Source organism: Lissotriton helveticus, chromosome 10 (assembly GCF_964261635.1).
Source record: "Lissotriton helveticus chromosome 10, aLisHel1.1, whole genome shotgun sequence".
Taxonomy (NCBI): Eukaryota; Metazoa; Chordata; class Amphibia; order Caudata; family Salamandridae; genus Lissotriton; species Lissotriton helveticus.
In genome coordinates this window covers 257,232,905-257,252,090 of record NC_136071.1, presented here as the reverse complement: position 1 = coordinate 257,252,090, position 19,186 = coordinate 257,232,905, and the positions used below count along the sequence as shown (strand labels likewise).

The window sequence follows — 19,186 nt, the reverse complement described above, 5'->3', positions numbered from 1 at the left end:
GAAGGATGCTGTCTTGATCTCCTTGACCTTATTACAAAGTAATGATATGTTTAATCAGAAAATGTCTTTTTAAAGTAATTTCTCTAAATACACAGAGATTCATGGAGCAATAGATCTATAAACAACTCTCGCCCGTCTTACTTGTCATGTAAGCCTCCATGCCTCCCTGTACAAAAAGAGTTCTGGGTTGGATTCAACGTTGTGTGTAGCCCTTTAGCTATTATTCCTGAGTAAGTAAATTCAGTTCCTGAGATAAGGCAAGGAGGGGGATTTTATTTGGACCTTTAGTTCTCTTCCTTCATCTATAAAGTCCTTCACACACAGGAGTCTTTTAGGACTCCTTGTAACTGCTATTCACTTTTTAGCAGACATGTTACTTTTCTACAAACAATCAGACAAAAGGCATTTACAAAGGTTTTCTAATCCATAGAGGCATTTAAACTGGATTTTTTAAAAGCATAACTGTGAGGATTCTAATAGGGCAAGGCAAAACAGAATGTTACTTCTCCCGTTCTCATACTCTCATCAAAAATTGATGGCTGGATTTCCGTTTTTGGAACCAACACATTGCGTTCCTCCGGAGAAAATGGAACTGACTCAGGACCCTGAACTTGAAGAAAGTCACTTTTTGTTCATGCAGAAAAGCAGGTGCTGGACATTTCTAAGATCTCTTGATACTGCGCTAAACACATCAGTGAAGGATTCTCTGCTGACCGCTCCAGTGAGAGTCTCCTATTCCAATTGGTGGGTACCAGAACTGATCTTTTCCTCATCCTATATTCCACAAGGATTTTATAGATAAGTGGGTTTGCTCAAATTTTGCATGACTCAATGCATCCTGTTAAGGCTGTGTTTGATTCAAAATGGCTCCATGATCTTATCGCCATTGCCCGCTGGCTTCCTTCAGCAGTGTTATATGTGTTCCTTGATACAGATATCATATGGCCTTCACCCTACTTATTGCTAAAATTGGGTCACTTTTCTGTGATCATGAGCATTTTTTCTGGTGATGAGCCATTTTAATCTCATTCCACTTGTGTGGTTTCCACAGCACAGTTATTTGCTCTCCATAGGAGATCCGGCCGGATCAGACCACTATATAAATTTGTAAAAACTAAGGACTCAGGATTCAAGTTTGTGGTAATGACACGCTTTCTGATAATTTTACATGAAGTTGCAAGGCACCTACTCAGTCACTTCTAATCTCAAACACCAGATCCAACTTCTTTACTCTTCACCTTTGAGTGTTTATACCATATTCCTCACTGAGTGAATAGATTCCTCTATTTTCTCTTTTGTGCTAATTCAAATTATGACTCCCAGTAAGGAGTAAGTGTGGGTTATTCTCAATTATAGATGTTGGCTGGTAAGTGCATAGTAATACATTGTGAGTAAGACCTCCAAGTATGTATTTGTTTGTAAATTATCAGATTAGGGAGACTTTTGAGCTGACCTTCCCTTATCGTTCGCTCAAAAGGAAGGTTGTGGTTTTGAGTTGTTGGAAGGTCAATATAGACAAAATCAGAATAGCAATTAAGTAACTATTTCTGCACATGTAGTCTAGAGCTTATGAATTGGTATGCCAGTTTCACTTCATAAAATGAAGAGTGTTTTATTGTCTACAAAAAATTCACTTTTTGTGTCCTACAGATGTGGAACAACAGCAAAGCTGCAGTCTGCTATGAGTGGGAAAAGATTGTTGACTTCCATATAATTCAGGTTGAACCCTACACTGGAACATTAGGTAAACTGTTAATTCCTTTTCAAAACTGCAGTAACTGTAAACATTAATTCAACATTGGCATGGTGTGTTGTATCTGTGCCACAACCACAGGAAAATAGCCTACTGTCAGAGTTTGTAATATCCATGAAAGCAGAGATGTTGTTTATTGTTGGAATAGCTTTCAAATAGCAGCCGAATGTAGAGTGACCAGCACAGAAGTAGTGTCTCAGCTTTGAAATACGGCTTGCTTATCACGTTAAAGACATTTAGTCTGTTGGCTTCTGAAAAACGCTCCCAACACTGCCAGGATTCAGACATGGGATCAGCCAGTTGCAGGCACATTGCTGCTGTGGTAGCTCAAACAACTCAGCTATACATGCATTTATATACCCCCAGCCGTATATTAAAGTATGTTGAATGTCGCCAAGAAGTTATGCGACCATGTAGAAGAGGATACCAGACATTATGAGGTTACACATCATCGAGGTGACTCACAACAGATTTGGTGGATTGGTAGGCTTCTATGAGGGTGGAAATAAATGCTATAGCTTGCCATCTATTATTGTAATCCATTGGGCCTTACAGAGTGCAGATGATATAGCTTGAAGCTGTTTATGTTGAGCTAGCTGTCACCTTGATACACCACACAGGCACATCTGTTATTAGTCCTTCCCTTGACAGAATGACATATATCCGAACCCAACGTAATGATGCATCTAATGTGCATTCAATAAAGAAGAGTTGTATAGATCACTGGGAATGAGCATCTGGAATTGAAGGTACATTTTTCCTTTTGTACCATTGTTATTGACGGCAATTTACTGATCAGTCTGTCGTTGTACAAAACGTGCAGGAAAGTTTGTTACATGAAATGGAAGTTTCAAATGTATCAAAAAACTACTGCTAGGGAGTTATGGGTCAGGTACAAGTTGGACTGAGAAAAGACTAAACGTGAATTTGCATTCTATATGTGCATTACACAGTCGGCAACCATGCCTATTAAGTTATGGGTAGATTTCATGTTCCACTGAAAATACCTTTTTTTCATTATTTGAAAGTTTGGCACTGTTTGACACATGTACACAAAGCTTTTGAATAGAATAAGTGACTTAGTTTCAACATTTTAGGTTTCTTTGATCTCTGTGTGGGCGGAGTCTACTTGAGGGACTGTTTTAAGAAAGTGTGAGCTCCGTCATAACTGTGATTGGAAAAGTTGCTCTCCGTTGTGGCAAAACGGCTGAACGAAATTACAGAAATCTTTGCATTTGCTGGTGTTAATATTTTCACTCATTTTGAGAAGTTTGCATTGGAAAAAAAAACAGTTGGACGGGCTTTGAGTTGTTAAAGTTAGTAGGACATGGACAATTAAATGTATTGATATTTTGTGGATCTAATTCCATAAATCCTCTGAAGATAATAAATTCGAAAAACAAAAGAAGAGAGAGAATGGTTTTCCCTTTTTTCCAATTTGTAGATCCTTGGGGGATTCAAAGATCTGGATGATCTGATTAGCTGATAGCAGCTTAATTTTTTCTATTGCAGTGGCCAGTACGAAATACCAGACACTAAAGCCTGCAATCTGAAAAAAAGGTGACACGAGGTTACAGAGGGCAGAGGGGGGAGCATCCTTGATCCCAGTTTTCTCTTGAGATTTGCATATCCAATTCCATGTCCATGGTTCTGCAAATTCGCAGTTGGATCTACAAATGTAATGAACAATTTTATAACACTTTTCTTTTGTTTTTACAAATCATGCAAAAAAACTAAAACATTTTGTAGTGCAATTATGCACAGCAAAGACTATGCGCAGTGAACACGGTGGGCCCCAGGGCAGACTTGGGCCTGGCAATAGCCCTCATCGCATGGCTGGAGGTCATATACAGCTGGTTCCAGAGCACAGAAGAGCCCTCTATGAATGGACATGTGCACATCAATTGTGCTGAGCACCAAGGTTGAGTGTGCAGCCGGCAGGTAACCTTTGCTGAGCACAGCCAAAGTAGTACACTGTAGGAGTTTGCAAAGCAGGATATTGGGAACAGAACCCAGGGTACAGGCCGAGCTTTGTGACCCACCCCATCTCCAGGATGGTCAAAGGCCAGGTGCAGCCATATTGTACAGAACAATCATAAAAACCCTGTTGATTGTAAGTTATATGCTCTTCTGCTCAGAAGACGTTTAACATATGTTTGTTAAATAATCAATCTCAGATAATTCCCTAAAACACCACAGTTAAATACTAGTTATGATTGCTACATGAAACAGAAAATTATCAAATTGGCGAGTTATGGTTGGGTGAGCAAATAATACATCATGCCCCTGCAATGCATACCATAAATTGACAGCCCAAATACTCCATAACTTGCCATTCAGGTATATATGCACAAAAAAACAAAGGTTAAAGTGATGTAATAGTTAGGCGAACATGTCAGTTAAAAAATAAATCCCCCGGTATACTTTACTGATCTGCTATAACTTGCGCCCACGCCATGCAGTGATCATGACCTTACATATTACATCGCTCAGGACCTGTCTAAGGACATCAATTTGAGCTCTTTCTGGGTGGAGTGTATGTGAGGAACTGTTTTAAAAAAGTGTGTTCGCCATTTTGACTTCCATTGGAAACCTTAAGGTCTTATCTTACTTTAATGTCTTATAAGTGGAGCACTCCGGTTTGCCTTTCTGTTTCTGCCTCACCTGCCGCGAGTTTTGGAAAAAGATCAGCATCGAACGGACCCAGGTCATCCTAGTTGCTGCAGATTTTTCCAGGTGATTGTGGTACCCAGAACATCTTGCCATAAGTATCTGTCCTCTAATCAGGCTACCAGGGCCGGACTGGGAGCCAAAATCGGTCCTGGCAAGGTGCTCGACCCCCGGCTATGCGACAAAAATGTCCCTGTAACAAAAACGGCACCCATGGGCCCAAAACCGGCCCCCACCCGTGCGGCGCACTGGGGATTAGCCGGTGCCCGCTATGGCCAGTCCGGCCCTGCAGGCTACTGCTTTGGGAGGATCTTCTGTCACCGCAGGAGAGTTCTGCACCCAAAACTCGGCAATCTACACCTCCATGCATGGACATCCAAGCGACATAAGTGTATTGCATTTGAGGTTTTGAATGTCAGCCTTGCTGCCAGGCACCTGTCCTCAAAGTCCATCTACACCTGGCATTGGAACAAATTTGTGGCCCGATGTGGAATTCGTGAAACAGACCTTTTGCAAGCCAAATTGTCAGATGTTTCAAAGTTTGTTTGGTCTCTGGCCCATCAAGGCCTTGCAGTGGACACTGTTAAAAGATATATATTTCAGCCTTTTCATAACTGCAGAACCATCCTTGTAGTTTTGCTTTAGTCACCTGTTGTAATGCAATTTATTAAAGATGTAACACATGTGTTCCCTCCCAAACTGTGGAATCTTAATTTGATCCTGATGTTCCTTTATGTGCACCAATGCACAGCTGCTCATTGTGTCTTCTGACTCGCAAAACTGTCTTCTTCACTGCAGTTATTTCAGTTAGTAGCATGTGTGAGCTCCAGGATCTCTCGGTGAAGCCACCCTACACCACCTTTTTCACTGACAAACTAGTTTTGAGGAGAAGGGCGGGCTCTTTGCCAAAAGCTGTGACTCCTTTTCCTGTTGGGCAATTTATCAACTTCACAGCGTTCTTTGTTCCGCCTCACCCCTTGAGGAAAGACTGGATTGACTGGAGCCCTAATAGAACCTTAAGCTTTTATATTGACCACACTAAAGACCATCAAGTAGAGGATCAGCTTGCTGTATAAGCTAAGATAAGGAAGTGATGGACAGCACTTTCTTTAGCCACTGTATACTTGCAAATTAAGACTTTGCTCCATGGTCCCTAACCCTTCTCTGAAACCATACTAGATGTCAACTGGTTTGTTATTCTCTTCCATTCAGGTCAAAATCATGTTAAGCAGTATCATTGCAGCGACCTTAACTACAGAATTAACCAAAGATGTAGGCCTTCATGGCTGTTACCCTCCTTAAGCATAGGCACAATTACGTAAGTGTAATATAAGGTAGGAAATTGTAAAGAACAAACAGAATTTAAAACATTGATCCCTAATGGGGCCCACAGAACAACCTTTGTTTTGTAAAGATCAATAGTTACATTATCAGGCCTGGGGGCTTTGCCGGAACGGCTATCCTAAATTGCAGAGACCACTTCATCAATAGAAAATAGATGATGAAGTGGACATTTTGGCTAATGGTGCAGGGTGGGAAATGGTTACTTTCTGTACGAAAGTAAATCATTTGAAATGGCATAGCCAATGGTCTGCAGAAACATAAGCTGCGAAAGAAGGGCTATTACCCTCACTGAATTGCTGAGAGTTAACCACTCCAAACCACAAACATGTCTTTTAGTCTACAGGGTTTTTTAAGCGGGTCCCAAGCACTAAGTTGAAGAATGTTTTTTCTCTTTTTAAAGTTATTTTGTAAGACTTTCTACAGCCGGCAGTCTCATCTTTGTACCAAGCCTGCTTGATCAAAGGCACAGCAGAGTCTCCTATTTGCTGTTGAACAATCACAATCAAACCAATTATGAGAGACCAGTTTCACATGATTAGATGGTGTGGTTAACAGTTTAGCAGCGACTCCAAGATCAGTAAACAAACTCAAAATCAGGGCATCATTAGTAGGAAAAGAAAGTCAAGAATAAAACCGACTAATTCACTACCCAACAAAGTTCTCAGAAATTTGCTGGGGTCAAGCAGTTTCCAGTTGAGTCCTTTAGTGACTCTGGGCAGCCAAGTGACAAAGAAAAACAAGAATCCAAAAAAATCAAATGAAAATTAACAGATAAGGGATTATGATCATAATTACTAATAACAAACCCATCAGTGAATAAGTCAGATAGACCTACACACAAATACATAATAAATAATGAAGAAACAACCTCGCCCAGAAAATGCTGGTATAAATCCCTGATCCAGTTGTTGTAATTCATAAACATTAACAAAATCACTCTAATTTAAATAATGAAACAGAACAAAACCTTGGCGATTGGAGGGTAAATACGGGAGTACGTGTACCTCAGATAACGAAGAATACAAAAGACCAAATGATTGTGATTTGGAACCGCTTTTGACATTGTAATCTTCCTCCCAAGACAATATTAAGAGACATTTGAATACCCCTGTTTCTTGAGTGAGCTACTTCGTCGCTAGGTGTAAACAATGATCTAAGGTTAAAATATTAATTTCTAGAAAACTCATTGTTCTAGAAATTAAAAAGATAAGATTGAACACCCCCAGCCCAGAAAACCGAAAATGATTGAATTCTATCCATGATGGTTGAAAATACTGGGTGTGATGTAATATTTTAGGGAAACTTTTAACGATATTGAAAGGTCACCCCAAGCCCTACCAGAAGATGAAGGCATAGCAGGTAAAGAATAATTGCTTTGACTGCAAGGTAACTGTCCTACTAAGCCTTAGTGGCCCCTGTGACATGCTCTCAGCCAGAGGTAGTTGCCCAAAGTGGACTGAAGTAACCAAACACAACATACACAAGTTTTCCAAGGTACTACTAACAGCAGTAGTTGACAAAGCATGTTTGCGATTTGAATGAAAAGCAGTGATTTATTATTCACTTAATAATTTATATCTCCAGAACCCTCTGGTGGATTTTGTTCATATTGAAGTCTAAAAATTCTTAAAAATAAAAGCTATTTTTATATTGGGGTCATACTTTCATTGTGTCAGGTTTCTTTCTTGTTCATCTGTTTTGTTACTGCTAAATGCTTTGCACTTGTTCCTTTGACAAAGCCTGACTGCTTGAAACCATAGATGCCCAAGTTGAGCTAAGGTTTTGCAAGTGAGTCTGACTGGACCCAAGACCGGTTTTTGAGTTTATTACACGTTTAAGTTGCACAGCCCCACCATATGATACACTGCTTTCCTCACATACAGCAATAATACAACTCACATGATTGGCCAGCCAATGAACCACCTTATGCTTTAGCTGAGGTAGAGTTTTCAGACAAGCCAGGAGAGAAAGCAGGACCATTGGCTAGAACCAGGACATAAAGACAGGCGTAGGATAGATTGAGATAATCCTATAACTGAAATTGTGGGACTTGGAGTGGAAACAATTTCAATAGGAGCAGCCAAATGGTTAGAATAACCTAGGATGTTGGTAGGCAAAGCAGCTATAGTCAGAGGAGTAGGACCAACTGAGGGCACTAACACATGGAACAGGAAACTTGTAACAGCTGCAGCAATATTCTGGGCAGAAGTGATAGATGAGTCACATGTAATCGAGGGAACAACAAAGAGCATTGGAAAATGGACCTAACGTAGCACAGCTGTATAATCAAGGGATTTCAAATAGTTTTCCATTGTCAAGTCTATGTGTTGTAAATGGCCATTTGTTGGTTTAAATCTTGCATTAATTTATAAATTGACTTTGCTAAAAAAAATTGTGTAGAAAGTGTCTATACAGGGGCGACTCCTCCGTTATGGCAGAGGATCGTTGCTCTACTGAAAACTAAAATGATAATAAAACAATTTTATTATAATTTTATTTTTACTTTCCTAATCCTACTATTGTCAGCTGAGGTTAGTGGGGTGGTGGGACCATTGTGACTGAGCTTCACTAGGGAGGAGTGGTGGGCACTTAAAAGTGTGCATGTCAGTTTGGCCAGCCTTCTTTATGTTGTACGATCGGGTTGGAGAAAAGCTGCAAGCTTCCTTTGCATGTGCGAGCATTACATCAGCCCACACAGGACAATCTTAGCACTGCTTTCATGCTGGTAAATAATATTACCAGCATGGAAGAAGCGCTGTGATTGCACTCTGGGAGCCTGTGCAGCGTGACTAGTGTTGAGAGAGGATCACCGAGGCGGCAGCTGCAGGTGAAGGTAAGTTGTTTAATATATTTTTTCCCTCCACCCCCTGTTCATGTTGCCCCTATGCTTACAGTTTAGATCAGCCACTACTGTTTCTGAATATAGGCATGTTAAGAGAATTGTCAAAACCTTTGCTCTGAGTCTCAGCATCATTTGTTTGAGTGTTATAGGCTGTTTTCTTGTGTTTGGAAACTGTGCAGTTTGTATGAGATAAGGGACAACCTTCATCAGCATTAATGAGAGCAGTGTGCGACTCGTAAACTTGAGTAGCAATAGCATCACTACATAGGGTACTACCCCCATGACACGTTCTAAGAAACAATCATATGGGGTATGAGTAGATCCCTTGGTTGCAGACTGGGGATTACCTATAGTCTTTCAGTTCCTTATGCTGTAGAAAAACAGCAAACTTTAGGGGGTTTCCCAGCAACCTCCAGTTGCTGACTGGCGAAAACAGTCCTAGTCTTAGCCAGGTCTTTAACCAGGTTCATGCTGCATGCATCCCACCCAGTGGGGAAAACAGATGTGGTATTGTAGCATTTTGCTCCTCCTCTTCCACTTGAGAGCAATGCAGCCTGGGAGTTTTAGATGTTGGTATCTCTCCCAGGCAAACAGGTATCAGCAGCAGCAGCAGCTCATGGGCATCCCCCATAGGTGAGTCTTTTTAACATAATTCCCAGATTAACTTTCTCTTCACCTTATGCTTGTTGTCTAGAGTGTCAAGAGTGTAACATATTAATAGGAGTTGGCCTAACGGCTAGGGCGCTCGACCTCAGACCTGGGGATCTGGGTTCGAGTCTCGGTAACGACGCCAAAAACCTCCTGTGATTCTGGGCATATCACTTAATCTCCCCGTGCCTAAAATGAATGCGTGTCCTCATGTAACGTAACTGGTGCTATGTAAAGCGCTCTGATACCTGATTCAGTTCTGCAAAAAAAAAAAAAAATTGTTTGTTGTTTATCCCTTTTGATAGAATAACACTAAGGAGTTGTATTGAATCTGCAGTATTCTGATTTTACAGTTGTTAGAGCAGTGCTCTAATTTCACATTTTTAATAAAAAAATACACTTTTTCATCCACAGAAGCAAATGGGCATTGTTTATTGGAATTGTGTTTCACTGGTGGAAGGAACGGGTTTACCAGCCACAAACTGCAGTGTAAAATCGAGCACTTACCAGAGCCGGTTGTATTACATGTTGAAGCTACGTTTAAGGCAAGTATGGCGCCTAAGTGGTATTAGAAGAACATAGTACTGCTTCATAAACTTGCAATTGCTCAGGCTTCAATGCAAGCATTTGAAAGAACTGAAGAAACGTTATCTTACACCGTAGAGGAATAAGTCTACACAAGGCGTGAAAAATATTTTAGCAGTGGTAACCCACACAAGGCCTCCTTAGTTTTAATCCGGTTAGCTATAACTGAAAGAGACTTTTAGCTGCAGATTTCTTACCTTTGAATATCCCCAGGCGTCAGACTTGATCCAGTGGATTTTCGAGCAGTACCCCTGCGTGCCGGTGGGTGGTGTAATTCATCTCGACGTCATCGCCCGCACCAGAAATTATGTGCCCAGTACCTATATAGGCGCCAACTCTGCGCGCTGATGTCAGTTGTTTCCTTACCATGCCAGATAGCACTGATCTGGATTGGGCTACCTCTCAGTGATTTTTGACTGGTCTTCTTTTTTACTTTTTTCGATGTTTTTTCTAAGATTTCATCTCCTGCGGTAAGGATATCATCCAAGAAACAGACTGGTTTGAAAACATGTAGAGCCTGTCACAGGCAAATGTTGTTGACAAACCCACCTCGTGTCTTTGTGCTGCCTGGAGCTGGGAAACGACCTCAAGGCGTGTGACGACTGCCGTGCCATGCACCCGAAGGTGCTGAGGGAGTGAACCCTCAAGTTCCTCGAAGCCCGGCATCACTCGACTATGACGCTCAAGGTCCCATTCGAATGGAAGGTCCCGGGACCTTTCGTGAAGCTCCTCCCAACGTTCCTCATCGTACTCAAAGTCCTCAGGGAAGTTGGGTAAGTCCAACAAACATAAAGGAACAAAGAGGAGAGCAAGGGTTATGTTCACCGAACGTGAACGGGGAGTACTCCTGTACCCCTGGGTGTAACTGTAGAAAACAAAAGAAGGAGTACCACCAGCAAGAAATCACAGATTCCTATTGGGGTGGAAGGTTTAGACAAAAGGAAGAAAGTCTCCTTTTGTTAGAAACCCCTCACTCATCACCTAGTGATGACATGCTTCATCATCGGGGTCCACCCTAATGACCTAGCGTCATCAGGGTGTGCTGCAACACCTGATTACAGTGGAGCAGGTTGTGAGTGATGGTGCGTGAAAGACGGAAAAAGTAAGTGTGTTAAAAATTGTCCTGGTTTGAACTTGAAGAAAATAAAATTTTTATTAGCAAGCAACTGGACAATGTTAAAATCGTGGCGAGATAAAGTGAGGGCAGTAATGGGCCCGTGTATCTCTGTATGTATTAGGTCGGTCTACATGTTTCAACCATAAAGGTTATAATTAACCAGGTTTTCTTCAGGACCATGAAACCAAGAGGGTGGACGGTCTACGTCCCCTAAAAGACGCACCCAATCCTACACTCTGGGACCACTGGAAGGCAAAAGTGTGCCCGTGGTATCAGCTCCAAAGTAGAGCGTTAGTGCGCGGGAGACCGGCTTCGGAAAGCTCAGAGCTGTGTCCTGGAGGCGCGTGATGGCACTCAATGCGTTAGTAATGCCCTAGTGTAACGGGCAGGATTAGCTGGGTTCTTACTTACAGTTAGGCAGCGAGGACTCTGGCCGGTAACCTACTTCCTTCTCCGCCCCGCTAGTATTGAGCTGGGCGTCGGAGGTGGCAGTTATCGTCAGCGCGCTTCCGTGATGGGCGGGGTTTCCCTTCCCGATCACGTGAGCGGTATCTCGGGGACCGGGAAAGCCACAAGAATGGTGGCTGCATTGGGACATGGTAGTGGTTACCACGGTGTGTTCGATCCCCGGTCTGGCACTAACGCTCTACTTTGGAAACACCCTTTTCTTTCAGAATACGTTTCGATGCGAGGGTAACCTCCCCTGCCCTATGAAGTCTTCGAACACTCCATTGAGAGTGAGCCTTGGTCTTTGTTTGTTTCGTATTGTTGGCGTGTTTGTTTTGTTTTATGTTTTGCAAATCAGCATGGAAGTGCATGCATCATCTAATTGATATGCCCTCGCACACACTAGTCTGTATGCGAGTTAGTACCACGCCACCAAAATTACTGAGTTGCGTGGAAATTGTGTAGATATATACGAACACACAGCACCTTAGTTACTTAGTGTGCAAGTTGCGGTTAATTTCCACCGCCCCCCTTTGGTCACATTCACATCCTTCCTTCCACTAATTTAAGTCGGAGCTGAATATTACCTCTGTCGCGCCACATTGATTGGTGTTACAATACAATACACAGCCTCATTGGGAATGACAGCATGCAGGCACAATGTTGAACCACTGCACTACGTAACAGGCATGTATACCGTCCATTATTTGACAAGTGTCCGTATCTTCCTTTACAGGTATTTTTATTTTTGGAGCTCACCCATTGAGGTGCGAGCTGATACCACGGGCACACTTTTGCCTTCCAGTGGTCCCAGAGTGTAGGATTGGGTGCGTCTTTTAGGGGACGTAGACCGTCCACCCTCTTGGTTTCATGGTCCTGAAGAAAACCTGGTTAATTATAATCTTTATGGTTGAAACATGTAGACCGACCTAACACATACAGAGATACACGGCCCCATTACTGCCCTCACTTTATCTCGCCACGATTTTAACATTGTCCAGTTGCTTGCTAATAAAAATTTTATTTTCTTCAAGTTCAAACCAGGACAATTTTTAACACACTTACTTTTTCCGTCTTTCACGCACCATCACTCACAACCTGCTCCACTGTAATCAGGTGTTGCAGCACACCCTGATGACGCTAGGTCATTAGGGTGGACCCCGATGATGAAGCATGTCATCACTAGGTGATGAGTGAGGGGTTTCTAACAAAAGGAGACTTTCTTCCTTTTGTCTAAACCTTCCACCCCAATAGGAATCTGTGATTTCTTGCTGGTGGTACTCCTTCTTTTGTTTTCTATAAGTCCAACAAACACAAGCAGTTGAAGACGTCCAAACACTCTTTGACTTCCTAGCACCCGTCGAAGTAATCTGACAAGACGAGAAAGCATTGACACTTCAGGCCCGTGAGTTGGTGACGTCTGAACCTGGGTCCACTACACCCTTCCCCAATTTTCCCGGAGCGACCCCTGCCAAGCTAAAGCAATTTTATGAGGCCATTCACCTCAATTTTGGGCAGATGGGCCTCTCTGGATCTACTTTGGGCCCTACAGGTGCAGAAGGGGCCCATACTGGAACCACACCAGGGGGTTCGCCCTTGGCATCAAACGGGCTCTTAGGATCCCTCACTGGATCTGGTGTGGAGCTTCTAGCAAGACTAAGACCTTCCTCGTCGCCTGCTCAAATGTTTACGCACCCAGCTGTGCAGATGCCCCTATGCGGCGCCATACCCATAATCATACCAGACTCCGACACAGAGCTGGATGGGCATTTCCGATGCCTCATCCGGCGCCAACCGAAGACCTCCTCCCCGGAGCAGAGCCAGTGTGTTATTTAATAGATAGGCATGGGGAGGGAGACATTTGGGAGGGGTCTATGGCCCCTTATATAGAAGACCCAGTTGAGGAGGACAAGTGGTATGAGGAACTGGGTGAAGCCAGTGGGTTGGACTCTTCATCTGACACTGACCTGATGTCTCCTCTTACTGTGGCTTTAGAGGAGGAAGCCTCTTTCGCTATGGTGGTGTACAGGATGGCTGAGGTCCTGGACCCTAACCTACCCTCAATGGCAGTCAAAAACTAACATCTAGACAGAGGTGCTTCAGCTGGGAGTCCTTACTCCCATTTAATGATGGTGGTCCATTCCTCCTATCCCACAATCACCCTGGCGCGTTTCCTACGACCCCACTGAATAGGGAATCCAAGAGGCTGGACACCATTGGTATGGGAATGTTCTCTTCCACCAGCCTTGCACTATGGTCGGTGAACACCACGTACCTCTTGGGCCATTATGCCCATTTTCTATGCAATTTGGTTGCGCAAGTGCTGCCTCTGGTTCCAGAGGAGGCCTGACCCATACTCTCTCAGGCAGTTGCCGATCGTAGAGATACAGCAAAGTTCTCCATCAGATGTAGACATGACACTACCAACTCTCGAGGTAGAGCAATTTCATTGTCGGTGGTCCTGCATCACCATGTCTGGCGGAGAACGTCTCGTATCAGGGGATGTCAGGCTTCCCTCATGGACATGCCTTTTGATAGCTCTCGCCTCTTTGGAGACAAGGTGGATTCAGTGCTGGAGCTCTTCAAGGGCAGCAAAGCTGTGGCCAAACCCTTGGGCTTGTCTATGGCCACTCGCCAAGCCCAAGCTGCCTTCTGCCCTTTCGTGGCTACGGAAGGGTTCTCCACCCACATCCATACCCAGCTGTCAGGTCAGTCCACCACATCCTGGCAGTCGCTGCCTCCAAACCTCTTTAGTCTGTCCTCAAACCATCATAGGTACCCAGTGGGGTGGAATACACTATCACCTCCTCTACTGGAATTCAGTCACATCAGACCGCTGGGTACAACAGATAGTGTAAAGGGGATACACCCTCCCCTTTGTGACAACCCCTCCACCCAGTCCACTCACTTATGATTGGCTGACAAAGGACGTCTCTCCTTGCTCCGTCAAAAAGTGCAAGCTCTATTTGCCAAGAGAGCCATAGACATAGAGAGTGTGACTGCATCAGAAGTAGGTTGTTGTTTTTATTCCTATTACTTTCTGGTGCCAAAGAAGGATGTAAGACTTCGTTCTATCCTAGATCTGTGCCTCCTCAACCTCTTCTTGAAGAAAGAGAAATTGGTCAAAATGCTCATGCTTGCCCAAGTTTTGTCTGCCCTGGACCCGGGAGACTGGATGGTAATGTTGGACTTGTAGGATGCTTGTTTCCACTCTCCATCCTGCCAGGCCACAGACACTATTTGCGGTTCATGGTGAGCCACAAGCACCTTCCATTTACTGTGCTCCCTTTTGGCTTTACCTGTGCCCCTTTGATATTCACCAATGTGATGGTGGTGGTTGCAGCTCTTCAGTGAAGGTCAGGGATTTCAGTCTTCCCCTACCTCGACGACTAGTTGTTGAAGGCTGGCTCACCCCAGGCAGTCATCTCCCACCTTCAGACTATGGCAAACCACCTGCACTTGCTTGGGTTCACTATCACGTGCCAAAGTCACACTTGATTCCCTTTTAGATGCTCTCTTTCATCAGAGCTGTTCTGCACACGGCACAGTATCGGGCCTATCCTCCCAAGTGGCGAGCCCAGGATATTCAGGCTATGATATCAATGTTTCAGCCTAGATCCTGGATTTTGGCGAAACTGACACTGAGGTTGTTGGGCCTTATGGTCCTGTGCATCCTGCTGGTGACAACGCCTGCTGGCATATGCAGTGAAGGCCCAGTGGATGCAGCATCAGGTGAATATCTCCAACATGGTTCACTTCTCGTAGGGAAACGCAAAAGATCCGCTGTGGTGGCTAATGAACCACAATTGGGTCAGAGGCAGACCCCTCTCCCTTTTCCAGCCAGAGTTGACTGTAGTGACAGATGTATCACTTCTGTGCTGGGGTGGCCATCTGGGAGAGGTGGAGATCAGAGGACTCTGGCCCCTGCTAGAGTCCAAGCTTCACATAAGTCTGTTGGAACTTTGGGCGATCCACTTAGCATTAAAAGCCTTTCTTCCTACGATCAAGGGCAGGCTGGTGCAGGTGTTCATGGACAACACCATTGCCATGTGATACTGCAACAAACGGGGCAGGGTTGGGTCGTGGATCCTATTTCAGGAGGCTCTGCACCTCTGAATATGGTGGGAACATCAGGGCATTCCCAGGTGGTTCAACACCTGGCCGGCTCTCAGAACGCCAGAGTGGACAAACTCAGCCGAAGATGCTTAGCAGATCACAAATGCCGTCTCCACCCGGAGGTGGTGCAAGCTCTCTTTCAGCAGTGGGGAGAGCATTGGTTAGAGCTGTTCACCACTGCCAAGAACGTGCAATGTCAGCAGTTTGTGCACTTTAGTTTCCAAGGTAGCTCTCACTCAGAGATGCTTTTTGCCTCAAGAGGAACACCAACCTTCTGTACACCTTTCTGCCAATACTACTCCTGCTCAGAGCTCTCAAGAAGATCAGTAAGGACCGGACCCTACTCCTTCTTGTGGCTCCTGTTTGGGCACAGAGAGTCTGGTATCCCGAGCTGTTGCACATGACCATTAGTTCTCCGGTCTGGCTGCCTCTTCGGGATGATCTTCTGTCACACCAACAGATCAGGGTTCTGCTCACCCTCCACCTCCATGCGTGGAGGATGAGCAGCGACAGTTGACAGCTTTCGACCTTCCTCCAGAAGTCTGCGATGCTATTCTGGCAGCTATACATCCCTTTAGCAAGATGGTATACACCGGCTGTTGGGAGAAAATTGTATCATGGTGTGCCTTCCATAAGGTCGACCTCTTATCTGCACCTCTCACACAAGTTCTTTTGTTTGCATTGTCTTTGGCCCAGCAGAGCTCTCCTCTGGGTACAGTTAATGGTTACCTGTCCTTCATCTCAGCATTTTTTGCAGTTGCCAAACCAACCATCTCTTTTAAGTCACCTGTTGTGACTAGGTTCCTTAAAGGCCTGCAACATATGTTCCCACCTAAATCTTTTACATGCATCAGTGGAACTCCAACTTGGTCCTTACCTTGCTTAGATGTGTACCATTCAAGCACCTTCTTAGGCTGCTGATTATCAAAACTGCTTTTTTAGTGGGCATAATATCGACCAGGAGTGTCAGCAAACTAGAAGTGCCCTTGCTGTACCCTCCTTCCTCCACCTTTTACCCAGACAAACTGGTTCTTCGGACGCGTGCCTCTTTTCTTTCAAAGGTTTTAACTCATTTCCACGTAGGCCACAACATCACTCTGCCTACCTTCTTTGCTCTATCTTATCCCTCTAAAGAAGAGGAGAGACTCCACCACCTGGACCCAAAAAAAGTGTATTCGCTCTGCCTTGACCATACAAAAGAGTTATGGGTGGACAGTCAACTCTTCGTGGGTTATGTGGTAGCAAAAAAGGGAAAGTTGTACAGAAAAGAATCATCTCACAATAGATTATCCGGTGCATTAAGATCTGCTACGCATCGGCCAAGAAGCAGCCTTCTGAGGGCTTGCAGGCTCACGCTATCACTGCCAAGGCTGCTACCACTGCATTTGCGCACTACGTTCCTATCCTGGATATTTGTTAGTCAGTAACCTGGGTACTCTTAGAAAACAATAATGCCTGAACAGTCAGGTCCGTCAGGACGGGCATTTCGCCTGTTCAGTCCTGCAAGATTTTTTGGTTTAATCTAATTCACAGATTCACTTCCGAGGAGGTATTGCCTGAGTATCTATTGTAGGTAGTCTGTGGCTAGAAGTCTCTATCAGATGAACAAGTTACTTACCTTTGGTAACATCTTATCTGGTAGAGAATCTTTCAAGCTGCATATTCCTTACAAACCCTCCCCACTCTGTGAATCGGTTCAGGTGTAGGAGACATCCTACCAGGGCCTTGTTCTTTTCCACACCAGTGGTTTCTCATCGCGACTCCACACTCCTGGCGTGGAAAGTCGCAAAAGTAACTGACGTCAGTGCTCCGAGGTGGCGCCTATATTGGTACTGTGCATGTCACTTATGGAGCAGACGATGCTGGCGCAGAGCCGAACTATGCCACCTACCTGCGCGCAGGTGTATTGCTAACAAAACTTCAGGATACAGTCTGACTCGGGATATTCAAAGGAAAGAAACTACGACTAGATAGTGCCTTTACCAGATAAGGTGTTACCGAAGGTAACTCACTTGTTCATTCTGTATCATTCATACATCAGTAAGCCCTGCTGCTTTCTGCTGCAATAGAGTTTTCTTAGAGCCACATGCTTTTTTAATATTCTCACCCTCAGGCTATGTATCTTTGTGTGCATGTGACATACCAGTATTAATGACTTCTGTCTGATACAATTTTGCATGTATTCCATCAGTCTCTTTATTTGTTCCTTTTCGCTGGCCAGTGAGATGGATAGGCTTAACCAACACTTCCTGGAGGCCCTAATGCTTCTATCACATGCCTTATGTTAGTGTCAAAAAAGAGCTGCAGTTATTGCAGATTTTTCATAAATTTGACATTGTGATGTTTTAAGAAGAACACTATATATATATTTACTTCCAGATAGGATTGTTTCTTCCTTGATATACCTTCCCTCACTTGCAGACTTTCAGATCTTACACGGCCTGCTCCTGTTGGGGAAGCCAAGGGTCATGCACATTTAATGTCTTCCACCTCTGGCAATTCGATCACTGACGCTGAATTATGGCTAGAAAAATTGACAGGCAAATTATCTCTGTTTAGAGCACTTTTATTTTATGGCCTGAAAAAACTCATCCGATGGATACTTCTATCTTCTGATTCCTCATGAATCCCTGTATCTGGAATATTTTGAAATAGTTCTCCTGTGGCGCCATGGCTCCAGTCGACAGTAAGAAATAGGGCACCAAAACCACATAAAATACAACTTGATACTACGCTACGGTCTATAATTCTTTAAAACTGCATTATCCAATGCAGCTTTTTTTTTAATAATGATACCTTTTTCCAACTGGAAGGGAGTAACCCACATGCAACTGATCAATTCAGGAGTTCTGCCAATTTAGGAGCAAATTGTTCAGTAATCATATAAAAAATATTTGTGTCTCAAGAAAGTTGTAGCAAAACTGATTTTATTAGCTTACTCGTTGTTATATTAGTTCTTCTGTTACCCTGTCAAAATCTTTTTATATTCTTGCTCAGATAGCCCTTTATTTTCTTGATCCACTCATACAGTCTCCATCCTGTTCCTATCAAAATCAGCATACACATACTCTATCTACTCAACAAGGAAGGACATTTTTTCACAACGTTCTTGCATAGGTGTAGCACTATTGTTGCCCACTATATGCTTATATTATCGATGATAAATTGGATGAAAATGGTAATGTTTAGTAGAGAACAGATGTTCGATGGAGTAACTCTTGATTAGTTCCTTTTTTGCAAAATGTTGCTAATGTTGCTATCTGCCGCCATTTTCAATATTAAGTAAAGTGATATTACGAAATGGTTCGACCAGAAGACTGGGGTCTGATTCACCTGTATCACAAAATCAGTATTGTCAAATAACAGGTCTAAACAATGACTAGCTCTGTGAGTAACTGAATTAATTTTCCTCCTTAGATTGATAGTATTACGTGACTCTAGAAGGTTCTTAGTTTCTGGGGAGTCTTTCTAATCTACATGGATATTACATTTACCTAATACTAATAGATTTGTAGCTTTTATGGCAAGTAGGGCATATTGCTGCACTAATTCATAACCAGAATTAGCGGTGTTGCCGTTGGATGATGTTATAAGACATATATTGCAAATCAGTCCCTCCCTCGACTACTATGCACAGTGAGTAGTCATATGTTTAATGAGTGCC

The 19,186-nt window shown here is 43.6% G+C and overlaps 1 protein-coding gene across 2 annotated transcripts in view; it reads left to right on the top strand.

The window, feature by feature from the left end:
- DLEC1 (DLEC1 cilia and flagella associated protein) overlaps positions 1-19,186 on the top strand; it is a 691,969-nt gene that overhangs the window by 338,872 nt on the left and 333,911 nt on the right. For both annotated transcript variants that reach the window (XM_078665272.1, XM_078665271.1), the window contains 2 exons: positions 1,651-1,744; positions 9,672-9,802. In XM_078665272.1, the coding sequence (XP_078521398.1) occupies positions 1,651-1,744; positions 9,672-9,802 (225 nt within the window). The remainder of the gene's footprint in view (positions 1-1,650; positions 1,745-9,671; positions 9,803-19,186) is intronic.